This window comes from Solea senegalensis, linkage group LG16 (genome assembly GCF_019176455.1).
Source record: "Solea senegalensis isolate Sse05_10M linkage group LG16, IFAPA_SoseM_1, whole genome shotgun sequence".
Lineage (NCBI taxonomy): Eukaryota > Metazoa > Chordata > Actinopteri > Pleuronectiformes > Soleidae > Solea > Solea senegalensis.
In genome coordinates this window covers 1684067-1702283 of record NC_058036.1, presented here as the reverse complement: position 1 = coordinate 1702283, position 18217 = coordinate 1684067, and the positions used below count along the sequence as shown (strand labels likewise).

Here is an 18217-nt window from a genome sequence, read left to right as displayed (position 1 = left end):
AATCTCATAAGTTTTACCTTTTTTTCCCCAGAATTCTGAATTTAATCTCAGAATCTCTCTTTTTTCTGACCTTTTTTCATGGAATGCTGATCTTTTTTCATAGAATTCTGACTTTAATCTCAGAATTCCGACTTTAATCTCAGAATTGAGACTTTTTTCACAGAATTCTGACCTTTTCTCCCAGAATTCTGACTTTAATCTCAGAATTGAGAGTTTTTTTCACAGAATTCTGACCTTTTCCCCCAGAATTCTGACTTTAATCTCAAAATTCAGACTTTTTTTCACAGAATTCTGACACTCGTGCTTCCTCAAGCTGAGAAACACATTCCCTGGACGGAGAACTTCATTCACCGCTCGTGTCTGTGCCGAGTTTAAAAGAAAGAACTTTGACTTGACGCTGAAATGAAGCTTTCCCTTTAAGGGTCCACTTCGCGCCTCAAGTACGGTGTCCAAGCGTCACGTCACACCTAATGATTAATGACTGATAACCTTGAAGCAGGAGTTTCCCGGAGGTCCTTGAAGGCAGCACGGGCAAATAGTGAGACGCTACATGCCAGAAAGAAAAAAAGAAAGAAAAGAAAAAGAGGGATGAGAGTTTTAGGTAAATACGAGTTTTCTGAGTGAGTGACACTGTATGTAGTGAAGTGTTTGTGTGTGGAAACATTTACTCAGAGAGAGAGAGAGTTAATCTTTGTCCCAGATTGCTTTCTTTTTCCATTTCTCTTCCTCCTCCGCACTGACACCTGAGCCAGGTAACGTCCCTTCACCTGCTTTTTCTCCCCCCTCAATCGTCACATGAAAAGTGAAAGCAGAGCAGAGCAGTTCCTGTGTCTGGCAGTGAGCTCCACAGGTAAGAGAACGTTCTAGAAACGTGTTTTTATGTGTGTGTGTGTGTGTGTTATGTGTATTAAGTACCTGAAAAGTGATACTTGTTACCTGAAAATGTCCCTTTTTTATATAATATTACTTAAGTAGAAGTCTTAACGTTTGTGACGTTTACTGTTCTGAAGTATCAAAGGTCATTTTCTGATATTAAATGTTTCAAGATTTTAGTAAAAGTGTCAAAAAAAGTGAGGAGTTAGGATTGCGCCATGGTGGCTCAGTGGTCCGGCGAGTTGTCTTTCAGCTGGGTACAAATCTTGGCTCCTGCTCGTCTCTGTGTGTCCTTGAGCAAAGACACTCACCCCATGTTGCAGCGTGTGACTGAGGGAAAAGTGCAGTGTAGAGCAACTCTATAGAAATACAGACCATAATACCAACTCTTCTTCTTCTTCTGATTATATTTGGTAGTAACGAGTAACAGTTAGTAAGACAGTTAGAGGAAATGTAGAATAGTAAAAGTAAAAGTTGATAGAAATAACAAAGTAAAGTACAAATACTTAACCAAAGCTCACCTAATAAAATGATGATATGTTAATAATCTGTTCACGTCTTTATTTCACTGTTGGATGGACTTTTCCAGCAGTAGACCAGCAGCTCCTGTGCCCCCGTGAGCTAAAATCATCGATTTTCTGAATGGACTTTGGTGTGGGAGAGTGATAGTTTGAGCGTTGCTGTTGCTTTTTCCATTTAAAAGAAACTGAAACCAGATCTGCCAACCTGTTTTTGTGATGATTGATGGTTTGTTTTGACATCTTTATAAGGAGTGTGGAGGTAGTTCCTTTTCCTTCATTTGAGGATAAATCAAATAAATAAAAGGCGGAGACTTTCTTTTCATACCCATTCATTCGTTGTAACGTGCAAGAACTGCTCAGGCCGGTTGTTTGTGTTGTGTAAACAAAACTGAAACCACACGACACCAACCTGAAAACACCTCCGCTTCCCACACAGAGCACAGAGACGGACGTCTCCTCTTGGCGTCCCTTACCTTTCATCCTGTTGTCCCCTCACAGCAGGATACGACGTCAGCGATGACGGACAGGTCCGCCGATGAGGACGACACGTCCCAGAAGAGCGACGGGGACGCGGTGCCGACCGGCGGTGGAGTGAAGCGGCATGCGCTGGGGGCCATGCAGTCGTTCAGGAGGAGCGTGCTTCGTGCAGCGGAGAAGAGCCCACTGTCACCTTCAGGCAAAGGGTCAAAGGTCACGTGTAAAGCCGAGCCAGGTGGAAGTGAGGCAGCAGCGGCGGCGGCACCTCCTCCCTCGCCCAGTGAGTACCAACACGCAGTCATGTGACCTGACAAGGTCAGACAAACAAGTGCAGACAGGAAATGACGCCAGGAAATGATTGTTCCCCATAAACACGGCATTGTTTCAGTGAATAACACTGCAGTACATATGCCAGGACTGTAAGTGGCGCTGAAACAGAAGACGACGTTGTACTAAATTACATTTATAGAATAACGGAAGGAAGAAGGGACCGAGCCAGGGGAAAGAAAGGGAAATGAAGTCAGTTTCTGTTTAGGTTTTGTGGCGTTTCCGTGTGAATATTTAGCGACTTTAGGTTAGGTTTTGTTTTCCTTTTTATTTTACGATTCAACACTTCTAGAGAGAGAGAATAAGACGTCATCGTTTTCCTCAAGTAGTGTATTCGCTATCAAAATGATCCCGCGCCGCGAAGGGAATGACGTATTTAGCGACCAATTGAAGAATCTGCTGCTACCAACCGTTTGTCGGCCGAAGCAGTTTCTTTATTTCATTGTGTCTGAGTTGTGTTGCCTTGTATAAAAAGTGCCGTTTAAATAAAGTTTGATTGATTGAACTTGGACTTTTCAAGCTAACGCTAGGTAGTTTTAGTGTTGGAGAGGCGTTCTGTCCACATAGAAACTACATTTTAGGACCTGACACTAGTTTCACTGTAGAAAACTTCTCCGCTGCAGAATGAGCCCACAAATTTCATGGTGGACGTGAACCCACAGCCGATGTTCAGTCATTCAGGAGCAGAACTGTGACCAACACTGGCATAAGGAATGATACAGCCTCAACCAACCACGCCTTTGTCAACAAATGTCACGGTGAAACAGACGGTTGATGGTTTTTTGTTCTCACTTTTTGTAGGTCTGAGCGCTGGATCTGCGGCAACTTCTCCTCTGAAGAGCGTCGGGGGTTTCTTTCAGAAGAAGCAGGAAGATGAGAGTTGGCAGAAGAGCCGACCTCTGAAGCGCTCAAAGACAGGTACCGCACATTTATGACGGTTAAAATGATGAATCTTAAATGGGGACGACCAAAAGTCCACAACCCAACCCCACGTGTTCACGTGCTGCGTTCTCCATCCACAGATCCCACGATGTCGAAATCCAGAAAATTTCCGTATAGCCTGAAAAAGGGTTCCAAGAAGGACAAGGACAAGGACAAATCCAGGACAAATGTCACTGAAGGTCCATCAGAGGAGAAGCTGGAGGAGAAGGAGGAGATGGAGGATTTGGCAGAGATTGATGAGATGTACACACTGCCAGAAATACCCCACACACCACTGTCAGGTACCGTCTCTTCCAATGTTTTGATTCCAGATGATTTCAGATGATTCTAGATGTAGAAAAGTCAAAACATTCACACACAGGAAGCTCAGTACTTAACCCTGAGCGCTCACGTCGTCTTTAAAAGCATTTACAGGGTCACAGCCAGAGGAAAAGTACAGAGCAGTAACAGCAATCAACAATGAATCAATTCAACCAGCCTCTGTTTGAAAGATACAAAACACACATGAAAACCTTCCCGTCCGTCTCTTCTTTATCGTTCCTCTTGTTCTGTTTTGGCAACAGGAGCAGAAGATAGAAATCTTACACTCAGAGGTCGAGTTGGTCAGTAAACACAACTGAAATGTTCCGACACGTAAAGTAAAAAAAAAAAAGAAATGTCCGGATTATTATTAAATATGATTTGCATTACGGAATTTCTTTTCACAAAATGTTACGTTACAAAATTTTCTATAAAAGAAACAGGAAAATTCAAGTTTGTTACACAATAATGTTACTTTTATTACAAAACAATGACATCACCAAAAACTTATAAAAACACATTTCACCAAAGTTACAAAAAAGGATTAATTACCAAAACTTTTTTTGTAAAATGTTGCAGCGTTACACAATAAGTTACTAAAGGTTTGGGAAAAAATTACTTATTTTACCAGATTTCACAAAATGCCTATTTGTTACAAATACATGTAACAACAAACGTTACAATTACTTTCAGCACCATGGTTTTTTTTAATATCATGTAATGTTACAAAAGAATTAAACTAACATTGCAGAAACAATTATAGTTTTTTACAAAAGTATGACAAATACCTTTCACTGAAGTTACCAAAAAAATGGCTTGATTATCAAAAATGATGTAAAATATGTTACGAAATCATGTCACTAGTGTTACAAACTAGTTACTTAAGTTTAAAATTAAGAATCAATTTAAATCATTGGGTCCACGGATGACTGTAAAGATGCAGGCGCCCCCTTGTGGTGCTTAATAATAAATAAGTAGGACTGTATTTCTGTGTTTGGAGTTGTTGGAACGCCACCTGCTGGCTGTGGTTTATTAAAGGTCCTCTCTGTTGATTTCCCAGTGATGCAGATCAGTAAACTGATAGAGATGGAGGTTCTGGAGGAGGCCCACCTCAACCTGCTCGCACTGCGGCTGGAGTTCCAGCAGGAGCTGCAGCACTGTGGCCAAGACTCGCCCATGGATCTCGTCAAGAAGGAGAAAGACCTCAATCTCCTCTACAGAGACCTGAGGAACAAGATCACCACCATCGTGCGCGACTCCAACTCTTTCCCCTGCAGGAACAAGGGGCTGCTGGTCCTCGTGGCCCGCATCATCCAGGAGGAGGAGAAGAGAGCGGAGGAAGCCGGGGGTTTAGCAGGGAGCTGGATGGAGGCCTGGAGGGACGCGGTGGACGAGGGCGTGCGGGCCAAAGTGGAGAGTGTTCACCTGGAGCAGAGGGAGCAGAACGCCGCCTGGCTGAGCGTCCACCTGGGTCTGCTGGGTAAAGCCATCGTGGACGACCTGGCGAGCGTGAAGACGGAGCTGAGGTGGTCGTACCCGCCCAGCTTCAGGGTCTTCAGCACCTACGTGAGGGGTTACCACAGGGTGGTCGCGCAGCATCTGAGGAAGCTGGAGCAGCAGGTGACGGAGCTCAAGGACCTGTTCGCTCTGCTGGACTGGATCGTCAACAGATACAAGAGGTCAGTGCACCGGGGGACGGACGAGAGACCAGGACAAACTGACACACTGATCTGCAGCTGAAGTGAGGTTAAAGGGATAGTTCAGGATTTATTGAGCGGGCTTGAGCAAGAGAACAGAGTGTGAGCCAAATTTTAGCCAAAATAAAATCTATGCCCTCTTAAGTCTGTGATATCCCAGGAATATGTTTTCCACTTGCACACCTTTAACTCTCATCAGTGATTTCAGCTCACCAGGTGACAGGCGCTGCTGGTCTGCTGCTGCCCTCGTGTGGTCACTTTGTGTCACTGCGGTCAATCTGAATAAAGGAACTTCAAACACCAAAGTCACAAAGTAACACATTCGAACTTCGTGATGGAGGCGGCAGTGGATCATCAGCGCCCGTGTGCTGTGATGTTAAAATCACTCATTTCCTCTATGGACTTTGGTGTGGGAGCGTGAGTGGTTTACAAAGCAAAACAAACTCCAGTTTCCAACTGAAAAAGACTGTGTAACACTTGAGATAAAGCAGACTGAACATCACTATAGATCTTTATTTGAACGCAGCACAAATATGAATTCCCCCTCATGAGGAGCTCATTAGTTCGTCAGCTGGAGCAGATTAAGCAGCAGTCAGCGGTCAGTTTCTCTGCTCGTGTTTCTGTGGAACACGTTTATTGCGCCGCATCCACCTGTCACTCAAACACAGTCAGAGCATGTGTGATTCTCCCTGAAGAGCCTTTTTCTTCTCCTTCTTCTTCTTCTTCTTATAATAAAATCCATTAACAACACAAAGAGGGATGAAGAAAGGTCAGACTCACCGGGGACTCAAAGTAATGATATTTCAGACTCTTTTTGTTCAGTTTTAATAGCGATAAAAATGTGTCTATGGTGAATCCCTTGACCCCGGTGTATGTCTATCCAGATAATCTGGATTATAGAGTAACCATTTATTAAAAAAGTAAAAGAAAATTCAGGTTCTTCTTCTACTTACATTCAATTGCTATTTATTTATTTAGTTACCATGAATTCATTCATTTCTTATTATTTTAGAAGCACAATTAAATATGAAATTGAATGCGCAGCAAGACAACTAAAATAAAAACATCACAGAATTCAGTAACAATTTATAAACATCAAAAATCAAGAAAGCAACCATTAGTGATAGTGATTTAGATCTCTGCATTAGTAGTACCTTGCTCAGGGATATATATGTATATATATGTATGTATATATACACACACATATATATGTGTGTGGTGGAGTGGCTCAGTGGTTAAGACCGGTACCCTGTGTGCTAAAGACATCATGGTCGCAAGTTCGATTCCACCCCTGGCTGATTGTACTCGATTCCATTGTAAGTCGCTTGGGATAAAAGCGTCTGCTAAATGTCTGCAGACAGGGAATAAATTTAAGTATATAAAAATCATACTTAAATACATGAATAACTCAAATTCATAAGTGGCTACTTCATTTTGCAGCTTCATGGCAGAATGAACGAATGAATGTCACAAAATCCTCATAATCTCATCTTTTTCTTCAGTGGAAATATGTTGTAATAATAATAATAATAATAATAATAATAATAATAATAATATAATAATAAAATGACGATGATGACATGTAGTGAAATGTTACCTGTTCCAGTGAGAGGATCATGGCAAATGTGTCCCTGCAGCCCGAGATGAGGGAGGAGAGCAGTGACCTGCAGCTGGACGAGCACTTCCTCGAACAGCTGAGGGACAAATACTGCAACAGAGTCAAGGTCAGGCAACTAACACGTTTTATTTATTTTTCTACCATTTGAATCAGGTGTTTTTATCTTAAAATGTTCAAAATTGTACAATTTCATCATGTATTATTATTATTATTATTATTATTATCAATAGAATAGAATAGAAATACTTTATTCATCCCCAAGGGGAAATTGTTTCAACAGCAATACAAACAAATATTATAAACATAAAATGTAATATGTGCAACAGTGGGGAAAAAAATGATATTTAGTCGTTGTTCTTGTATATTTGTAATCAGCTGCAGGTTATTTGTTTCTTCACTGATTTATTATTTACTTCTTCTCCGTGTGTTGTTGTTGTTGTTGTTGCTGCTTCAGGTGGACGTGAGGTTTTCCCTCGACAGAGTCATTGAACTCGAGAACGAAGTGGTTTGGACGAAACAAAAGATGTGGGAACAGGACGGAGACGACGACGTCCTGGACGCTCCGTTTCACAGGGACATCTTTACGGTGCGACTGTTTTCCGACTCTTTCAGATTCTTAAATTACCTCATCATACGTGTACTTTAAGTGCATTTGTCATTCCTTCATGAATCAGACTCAGAAGCTTGGATGTTATCAGTCCTGTTAAGTTATTTTATTTAACAGAAGAAAGACGGACAATAATAATGAAAAACAACGACAAATGAACGTCAAACACACACACAACACACAGAAACAACCACGTGGTGGCAGCAGAGAGCTTCACTGTCTCACTCACTGTTGTGTGTGTGTGTGTGTTTTCAGAGAGTGGATGGAATCGTTAAAAACGCTCCACAGATTGATGCTCAGCTGGAAAAGAGAGTAATCACTTCCTGTCTCGAGGAACTGAAGCTGTTCCCTAAAAGGTACATGACACACACACACACACTAAAGCCTTATCACTAACCTTAACCAGTTAATGTGCAACTCTTACCTTAACTGTAACCACAATTCAATTCAATCTTAGTCCTAAACTTTAACCAGTTCCTCAGAAATGAGGTAAGAATTGGGTTTAGGTCAGGGTAAGGTTAAAGGTTAAAGGTTAAAGGTTAAGGTTAGACACTTAGTTGTGATGGTTAACTTTAGGGTAAAGGGCCAGGGAATGCGTTATGCCGATGGTGTGTCCTCACTTAGATAAACAAGTGTGTGTGTTTGATTTGTTTGCTTTTTCTGTCATGAACACTGACCTTGTCAGGACCAGTAGTCCTCATGGAGACCAAAACCTGGTGCTAAAATCAGGTCTTAACCCCACAATGTCAAAATGTCATCAGAAAGATAAGTTTGTGTGTTTTTATTAGACCTCACAATGATATAAACACACACACACAAGCCTGTCCTTGTATTTGGCCCTCACAAATCTACACACACATACTCTGGTTTCCATGACTTCAGGGGACATTGCATTGACTTGGAGATGAACTCTAACTTTAACTCTAAACCTTAACCAGAACTAGTACTGGATCTAACCCTAACCACACAACATGTCTTCACCACAGAATGTAGTAATGTAGAAGACAGGTCCCCACAACACCAGGAATACCAGTCACACACACACACAGAGCTGGAATGTTTCCGTGACAACAGACACTTAAGACTCGATGTTTACAGTGTCCGTCTGTGGGGAAATACCTCATGAAGAGGATTCCATAGATGCAGCAGCAGAAGAGTTGACAACACACTGAACACGAGTGAGGGAGGAAGTTACAAAAAACGAGAGAGAACGAGGGGGAAAATTGTTTTCAATTTAATACCACTTCCTTAAAAATAATTGAGTAATCCTGAAAAGATAATGATGAAAGGTCAATTTATGAATGACCCAAACCAATAACAGGAATTTCCGCATGAAGCAATAGTGTTTCTGTTTCCTCTTTTTATTATTTGCCTAAAGTAACCTCTGCAGGTGCAGAAAAGATCCTCTTCATCCTCATCGTCATCCTTTAGCTAAATAAAACTGCAGACGAAACCGCCGTCCGTGAATAACGACGGAAATGTGCACGAGTTTCACCAGCATGTGATCCTCCACCGCCTGCGTCATCTTCTCCTCACCGAGTTTGTAAACTCACTCGCCCGCACCAAAGTCCACAGAGAAAACTGATGTTTTTAAGCTAACGCTAACGCAGGAATTAGATCTGTGTCAATTTTTATCAAACAACACTTTATGAAAACAAAAAATGAACCACAAAATACACAAATAACAAATACAGTTAGAGTTCCGCTTGTTCCGACTCTTTTGCGTTTGTGCTCGCTGGGTTTTTGTTGGTGATTCTCACCGTGGGCGGGGCTTAGGACGCTGCCTGCCGATTGGTTACCGAGTTTTGGCGCGTTGGCTTGGAGTCATTGACGCTGTTTAAGTTGTCCATGTTATTTCCATTTAAGTATGTTTTTATATCTTTGAATTGATTTTAATTGTTAATTTAGACGCATCGTTTTGCCTCTTGTGAGCTATTATGCCTTTTATTTATTTATTTATTCTTCTGTGCAGCATGTTGGTTTCACTGTGGTTGTTTTAAAGTGCTTTACAAAGAAAGTTGGAATGGATTAGATTGGACAAGTTTTCCCAACCACCAATTTCTCCCCGCCAAACATGACTCAGCTAATATATGATATATAAAGGGTATATCACATATAAGACATTCTATATTCCACATTCTTATAGCGTCTGTAGATACGTTTAAAGTGAGTAAAGGGGGAAAAAGCAGCCTAAATGCTCTGTGTGTCAGGGTTAACATGTTTGATGCATTTTTCCTGTGCAGGTTTGAGTCTGAGTTCATGCGTCAGTGCAGTTCCCTCAGACCTCGGCCTCCGTGGACAAACTATCACATCACCTACATCAACGGCTTCACTGCTTTACAGTAAGTCACATGACTCTCCTCCTTCTCCTCCTCCTCTGAATAAATCTAGTCAGAAAACCCGAGGGCGGAGCCAAGCAGTCATTTGCTGCCAAAGATCCTGATCGAGTTACACGCTGTGATGTAAAAGGTTTGGAGTCTGTGCTCGTCATGAATGTTATTTCACTTAATTTTTCTTTATTCTGCTTTGACTTTGAACCAAACAGATTACTTGTGTCGCTAACACTAAACCTGACCCTCACACACACACATACATGCACAATATAGACATACACACACACACATATACATACATGTACAATATAGACATATACACTCTACACACGCACATGCACAATATAGGCATTTACACTCTACACACACACATGCACAATATAGGCATATACACACACACATATACATACATGCACAATATAGACATACACACACACATATACATACATGCACAATATAGGCACATACACACACACACACATATACATACATGCACAATATAGACGTACACACACACATACATGCACAATATAGGCACATACACACACACACATATACATACATGCACAATATGTTACACACATACACATACATGCACAATATAGACATATACACTCTACACACACACATGCACAATATAGACATATACACTCTACACACACACATGCACAATATAGGCATATACACACACATGCACAATATAGACATATACACTCTCTACACACACATGCACAATATAGACATATACACTCTACACACACACATGCACAATATAGACATATACACTCTACACACACATGCACAATATAGACATATACACTCTACACACACACATGCACAATATAGGCATATATACACACATGCATATTATAGACATATACACACACACACAATATAGACATACACACACACATATACACACATGCACAATATAGACATATACACTCTACACACACATGCACAATATAGACATATACACTCTACACACACACATGCACAATATAGACATATACACTCTCTACACATACACATGCACAATATAGACATATACACACATGCATATTATAGACATATACACACACACACATATAGACATACACACACATATACACATGCACAATATAGACATATACACTCTACACACACATGCACAATATAGACATATACACTCTACACACACACATGCACAATATAGACATATACACTCTCTACACATACACATGCACAATATAGGCATATATACACACATGCATATTATAGACATATACACACACACAATATAGACATACACACACACATATACACACATGCACAATATAGACATGTACACACACACACATACATACATGCACAATATGCACACACGCCAGCATGTGTATATATAGATATATATATATACATCTATACACATATATGTATGTATGTGTGTATATATATATATATATATATACATGTATGTATGTGAGTATGTATATACACATACATACATATATATATCAGCAAAGAAGGAATAAAAAGAAGAATCAAAAAAGCAAATAAGAGTGAATAAAAAGTAAAAAATGTGTGTGAACTTAAGTTCAGCTGCATATCCACACACAGTTAAAGTATCCACACAAAATCCCCACTGCTTCTCTTTGTGTGTGTGTGTGTGTGTGTGTGTGTGTGGATGGATGACTCATCTCTGAACTATAGTGAACCATGGCTGCAGAATCGAGCGCTCGTGCCAACACATTTTTCCCTCCTGGTTGAGGAGTTTGCAGTGATTATAAGGCAAAGCAGACGCTGCCTGAGGCAGCCTGGGGCAGCTCGTCACCCCCACATGTCATTTGGCCCCACGTGATTTCAGAGAATCGGGGCTGTGAGTGTGAAACGCTGCCTGCAGTGGAAGAAGCTCAACCCCTAAAACCACCACACACACAGCTGTTTGTGTCAGTCACCACATACACAGGATGTGTGTGTGTGGCAGCTCGAGGCTTCGCTGCCACTCAGCGTCATGCCTTTCATTCAAATGAGGACCCAAACGCAGAAAAGAACCGGCTAAAACAAATAAATGAGGAAATGCCTTGTCAGTCTCATTAGAGCGGGGCAGACAATCAAGAGGGAGGACAGGAAACACAAGGAAATACTACAAAATAAAACAGGAAACAAGTAATGATGATACAGTTCTAGAACGGCTAGGCTATTATGTTGGTTGGTATTATGGTCTGTATTTATATAGAGCTTTTCTAGTGTTGATGAGCTGCTTTGCACTACAGTTTTCACCCATTCACACGCTGCAACAAGGGGTTCAGTGTAGAGCTGCAACAAACGATTATTTTCATAATCGATTAATCTGTCGATTATCTTCTCGATTAACCGATAAATCGTTTGGTGTTCAGAATAATATCCAAAAAAAATTATGATGTTCTCAAATGTCTTGTTTTGTCCACAAACCAAAATGATTGACTTTTAATGATTTGTTTGTTATCCAGAGCAGATATATACATAAAATATATATCATTTAAGAAGCTTAAACAATCGGAAGTCTTGTTTTAATTATGAAAAAAGCTTCAAACCAATTATCAAAATAGTCGTTGATTAATTTAGTAATCGATTAATCGTTTCAGCTCTAGTTAAGTGTCTTTGCTCAAGGAGACACGGAGACTAGCAGAGTCAGGAATTGAACCCTCACTTTCTGAATACTTTTCCCTCTAAAACTTAAGTACATTTTATATCATAAAATGACTTACTTAAGCACAGTAAATGTGACAAAATTTAAGACTTTTACTTAAGTAATATTATAAAAGAAAGTGCATTCAACTTCTACCGATGTCATTTTCTGGTACATTATACCAGACATGTGGTGATTCTATCAGGGTGTGTTTTTGTGACTTATGGACAGAGTACAGCTGGGTCAACACTGTTCACACAAGTGAAAATCAACCAAATGTTTGTTTTCCTTCTGTTTCTTTCCTCCCGTTGTAGGCAGCACCTGGAGGGATATGCACGTGTCTGTCCTGGCGAGATGGAAAACTTCAGGAAAGAGGTGAAGTGGCTGATCGCAAGGCTCACGCAGCGACTGGAGGACCAGTTCAAAGAGGACGTGAAGGTTTGTCAAAGAAGTCGTGTTTCATCACCGTGTTTCAGCTGCTTTCTGTTGCGGTTTAGTAAAATGGGAAATAAGAGAAGAAAGTGTTCCCACAAACTTTAATTAAAGAAAGCCAACTTTGTGTGACATCATTGAAAAATAAGGTAAATTCCCCACCAGAGGTGAAGCTCATTGAGTCGGTGAAACAAGTTAATATTTAATGTTTTAATCATGTTTAGGCACAAAAACTACTTTAACGCATGGTTAAATAAAAACCAGCAGTGACTCAGCATCCATTATCCAATCTAGTCCAACTTTATTTGTAAAGCACTTCAAAACAACAACAGTGGACCAAAGGGCTGTACAGAATAATACATAAAAGACGCAATAACTTAAAATGGGAATAGAAGTAACCAAGCAAACAGATCTAAATATTATCTATCTATCTATCCATCTGATGTTTGTTGCATTTCTGATCTCTTTCCAGCCGTTTCTGAGGAGAATGATGACGAGGAAGTGGCTCACTAATAGCGACGACTTCGATCAGCTCTACGAGCGCACAGAGGCTCTCGGCGAACACTGCGCCCTCATGAGGCCTCAACACGTCCAGGTGAGCAACCTGAATGTCCCTGCAAAATAATGTAACACGTTTTCCAGTTTCCCATAATCGTCGAACAAATTCAACATAATCCGGAAAACACGTGTGTTTGGTTTGTTTATTTATGTATGTAGAGACGGGCTTGATTTAGATTAAAGTGTCTCACTTTTCTGCCGAGGAAATCCCTATTTCCTTTTTTCTCTGACCCTCTTGGAAATTCCACTGAATCACTTTTCATTTTCATTGTGTTTGTCCGGACACTGCGACGGCAGAGGTGATTTCAGAGTGAGGGATAAACTCACGGCTTAATGTGCACACATGAATAGGTGGAAGTGAAGGTGGTGGCTTAGAGGATCTGATGGTGTTGGTAATGTGATGGATGATAAATACACACACTGCTTATCCTGTTATTTGTGTGTGTGTGTGTTTCCTGGAGCCAGGCATTTGCCAGTCACTTGCACTACCACGTACTGAGGGAATACATTGGTCAGCTGATGAAGAATAACTACTCCTGCAAGAACCGGAAACACGAGAAGGCGGCGGCCAAGATCCGACAACAGTGGGAGAACCTCGTTGACGTGTTCAGGGAGAGAAAACATGGAAATTCTCTGAAGGTCTTTTAGGATTAAAGTTTTTTTTCAGGCCCATTTATTTATTAAATACATAAATAAAAGTATACAAACACTGTTTCCGCAATTGCAAATGAGTCTTTGACACTTCCGTCCTTTTTCCCGTTGTAGACGTTAAGTCACGAGTGGATGTACCCGGTCGGAGACGACCTGTGCAACATCATCGGACAGAAAAAGAAGGCGGACATAAAGGAGCATCTGGAGCCGATGGTGAAGCGTTACCCTGACTTCAGGTAAACACTGAGAACTCTCTGTCGTGTCAGGGTTAGGACACACAGGGTGAGAGGACATTCAAAAGATGTTCCTTGAGTCTGAGCGTGGTCCGGTCACATTTGTGTTCACATCGGTCCAGACCTGGTTCCTGGTGTGTTTTTTAATACCCGCTCTGACGAGGTTCGACAGACTGCCGGCCACTGATTGGTCAGAGAGTGACATCACTGGAAGAGTCATGAGCGCGACGTCCGACACGAGAATCAAAGCCAACCATGCTGAACTGTAGATTACATTTAAAAAGATGCGATAATCTGCAACATTAAGCAAAGGAAATGTCTAAAATGTTTTTAACAGAGGAGTCTGGTGTATTTAGAGACAGGCGGCGGTCGTGAGCCCAATCACGGCCACGTTCAGTGGTATTTCAGTTCAGTGACTGTGTCATGCAGGAAGTACTGAACGATTCTTTTTAATCGACTCACTAATGATTCACTTACACCCACAAGTCACTCGTTTGTGTGTTTGTGTCGCTGAAGAGGCTCTAAAGTAATGAAAGTCAAGTCGAGTCAGAACAGTATGGTGGAAAAACATCAAAAGAAGGACACAAGGGGGTCGTCTTTGTCTCTTTCCTGCTCGGGGCCCGAGGCTCTGTTCTTGAGATCTCGATGCAGAAAAACGGTGAAGACGGATAACGTTTGGAGATGACCTGAGCTTTTAATTAACGTGAAGGAAACACAGGCTCTGAGCCAGTGAAACCAAGTTGACTGTGCAGTTAATGAGCTTGTAGGAGAGGTCAGGGTGTACTGAATGAAGAGCAGCAGCACTGATCAACAGGCTGGTTAAAGTGAAACCTGCAGGTATGTTAACACAGTCAAAGTGCGGCAACGTGTCTGTGTTGAAAAGCAGCGTCTCTGTTGCGGCAAGCGACTCAAAATAGGTAAGAAAAGTCCAAAACGTCAACACTTAACCAACATCCTGTTTTTCATTTATCTTTGAGAAATCTCACCGTTTCCCCTGAAGACATTTTTAGAAACGTTAAAGCTGATCCGTCCGTTCACCTTCGATTCTAACGCTTTATCCTCCACATGAGGGACTCTCAGCTGACATGGGGTGATGGGTTAGGGTTTCAAACTGGGGTCTTCTTGCTGCAAAGGCAAGAGTGCTAACCACTACACCACCTGTGTGGCCCGGTAAAGAATCATCAGATTCAATCCCCCCAAACCTGGATGTAAAACATTAAATCCAGGAGAACGAGGAAGTGAAGTCTGCTTCAGTAACTGATTTACCCTGAATGTGCATTTTGATAAAAACCCTGAATTTTTTCAATCCCAAAAAGGTAACTCTTTTCGGATTATTTAAGATTATAATAACCTCATACTAACTCCAGTCAGCTGTCGTCAAAATGAATATTGGTCGTAGTAACTGGAGTTCACGAGATATGTTTGCTCATGGCTGCAAGCATATCGGGGGGGGGCTTCTTGCAAGCCTACGAGGATTCTGCTCTGGTGGTCAATCCAGGATTACATACGTTACTTTGATGTAGTAGACGGCGCGTATTCTAGATTTAAGAGCAAGTGGCTGCAGTTTTATGAACACACATTTCCGTCAGTTTGATTTTGAAAAGGCAAACAGATCCACAAAAGTCACGGTCAACTTTGAACATCAACACACTCTAAAGTCCACTCAGAACATGTTTCCTGCATCAGAGTTTCAAACAGAAACACTGAACAATCAGCAACAGTGGAATTCTGGACGTTTTCAAGTTTTAAAGTAGAAATTAAACTTTTTAAATCTAAATCTGTGTTGCCAAATAAAGACAACAAAAGTTGACTTTACTCTTTTAATCAGTGACTCATTATATTAGAGATTTTTGCTGTTTTCACAAAATGAATGCATCAATGAACTGTTAAAAAACAACTTTAAACAGTGAGGATTTTCAGTAGAACCAGAGGTTAAAGTGGTGCAGTGACGGATGACATGGTGAATTGATGGCGTCTTTGTTCCCCATCACCTGCAGCAAGAAGCACCTGGTTGCCGTTCTGAACTTCCGGGGTCTCCTGCGAGGTCGCGAGCGCCAGCTCATCCTGCGCAGATTCACCGAGCTGAAGAACAACAACGTGGGCGGAGCCGGCGCCGCCTACAGAGACCAGTCGTTGTTTGGCGACATGCAGGTCAGCGTGAACACAGACTGTCTGTCCAGCCTGCCTCTGTCCTGCCTCGGCTTCCTGCTGCCCGACAGCTGATCCGACGAGGACGAGGAGACGGACATGTTTGCGTCTTCTCTGCTGCTTTTACACAAGGTTCTCAAAGTCCACATGCACTGTACATTTTGCACATAATTAATGTTTGGTTTTTTTTTATCCACAAAATGTAGAAAGATGGGGGCGGGGCATAGTGCGTTTTATGAATCACCATAGCAGCCTAAAGCAGCCTGTTATTGGTTTTCCATAAAGAAGTTCAAATTTCACATTAAAATAAAATGTATTACCTCTGTAAAGGAAGTCTGTCCGTCTGTTAGCAACTTCCTGTCGACAGAACCTAAATTAGAGTCTAATTTAACGTTTAAAATCTAAATCCTTCCCATTAACAAACTCATAGCTCTCTTCCGTCGACATCCGTCTGATTCATACATGAATCAAACAGTGTTGTGATGTTTTCTTCTTCCTCTGCAGCAGTTTAATCATGAACGGCAGGAAAAATCAGCTACAAATATTTATCTTTAAGGATAAACACAGATTTTAGAAACGCATTAATAGTAACTGTGAAGACAGAACATGAACATGACTTCCACTCGTTGGTCAAAAGGAGAAGCTTAGCCTTGAACACACTCTAAAGTCCACTCAGAACATGTTTCTTCAAACAGAAACACTGAACAATCTTCAACAGTGGAGAAGAAGCAGAGCCTTCCACCAGATTCCTGCTCTGAAGGAAACATCTCGTCTCTTCATCATGGACAGCGAGACCAAACTCTTTAGAAACACATTTCTCTAGTGAACAACTGAAGAAATGATCCCTGAAATCTCATATCTACAGACGAGGATCTTCAGTCCTGGTGTGAATCAGAAGATCACTCAACTCCTACAATCAAATGTCATAATCTGGGCATTTAAAGAGAAAACTTTACATTCATTAAAGTGTGATTTGCAAAATGTTCCTCAAGGACTATAATGAAAACTAAAACTGAGCTTTTACATATTAGGACTGAGTCACTTTAATTTGTGGTGAGTTTAGACAGAACAAAAACACTCAAGTTTCCAGCTGTAAAAGTGAAAGTGTAAAACCAACAGCAGCTTATGGTAAAGTCTCTCAAACTAAATCAAAACAGATGTGGTGTGTGATCCTTCCTGTTCTCTCTCACGTTCCACTCCCACTGATGCAGGTATAGAAGAAGAAGAAACAGCAGATGATTAAAGTTCCAAATTTAAGACAAATTATTCTCATTTGGCAGAAGATTAAATCAAATATACTTAGTTTTTTTACAAGTGTACAATCTCAGGGTCAGCTCTACAGAGGCAGCCATTTTGGACCACAATATGTGCGTTTACATAAGGATTAAAATAAATTGGCTTGGGCTACCAGAGCAGAATGAGCCAGACTGTACAAAGACAAACAGCCACAGACCGATCGTGTCTGTTGCTGTGTGTCTCGCTGACACGGCCATCGAGGCACAGCTCACACCACGACTAACAAGAACACAACCAACAACAACAACAACAACATGTTTCTCTCACAACGCTCCACACAAAACATCATGTTAATCATGTCTCACTGCAGCCTGATGATGCTCTCATCTCATTTCTCCTGCTGATGTAGACACAGAAAGAAGAAAAAGAGACAACAAGGACAAAGAAAGACAGGAAGAAAGACAACAAGGACAGAGAAAGACAGAAAGAAAGAGACAACAAGAACAAAGAAAGACAGAAAGAAAGAGACAACAAGGACAAAGAAAGAGAGACAACAAAGAAAGACAGGAAGAAAAAGAGACAACAAGGACAAAGAAAGACAGAAAGAAAGAGAC

General features: G+C 41.1%; 1 protein-coding gene and 1 pseudogene across 2 annotated transcripts; one reads left to right on the top strand and one right to left on the bottom strand.

Moving 5' to 3' along the window:
* Positions 1 to 254: 254 nt before the first annotated feature.
* Positions 255 to 18021, top strand: exoc3l4 (exocyst complex component 3-like 4). 2 transcript variants are annotated; one of them, XM_044048017.1, is made up of 15 exons: positions 255 to 601; positions 753 to 850; positions 1893 to 2151; positions 3000 to 3116; positions 3221 to 3421; positions 4501 to 5119; positions 6744 to 6861; positions 7210 to 7341; positions 7618 to 7718; positions 9606 to 9704; positions 12660 to 12783; positions 13250 to 13372; positions 13801 to 13974; positions 14101 to 14222; positions 16217 to 18021. In XM_044048017.1, exons 3-15 carry the CDS (start codon positions 1911 to 1913, stop codon positions 16440 to 16442), a joined length of 2397 nt encoding a protein of 798 aa, XP_043903952.1. In that variant the 5' UTR covers positions 255 to 601; positions 753 to 850; positions 1893 to 1910; the 3' UTR covers positions 16443 to 18021. The 2 variants fall into 2 exon arrangements, with proteins under 2 accessions (XP_043903952.1, XP_043903951.1); XM_044048016.1 differs by lacking the exon at positions 255 to 601 and having other exon boundaries at positions 683 to 850.
* On the bottom strand, positions 17035 to 17229 carry LOC122783498 (annotated as a pseudogene).
* Positions 18022 to 18217: the final 196 nt, after the last annotated feature.

Excerpts from the sequence above, each read along its gene's own strand:
- exoc3l4 (XM_044048017.1), top strand. The coding sequence starts at position 1,911 with ATGACGGACAGGTCCGCCGATGAGGACGACACGTCCCAGAAGAGCGAC. Across the intron at positions 9,705-12,659 it reads AACGGCTTCACTGCTTTACA|GCAGCACCTGGAGGGATATG; the intron begins GTAAGTCACATG and ends CTCCCGTTGTAG. Across the intron at positions 13,975-14,100 it reads AACATGGAAATTCTCTGAAG|ACGTTAAGTCACGAGTGGAT; the intron begins GTCTTTTAGGAT and ends TTCCCGTTGTAG.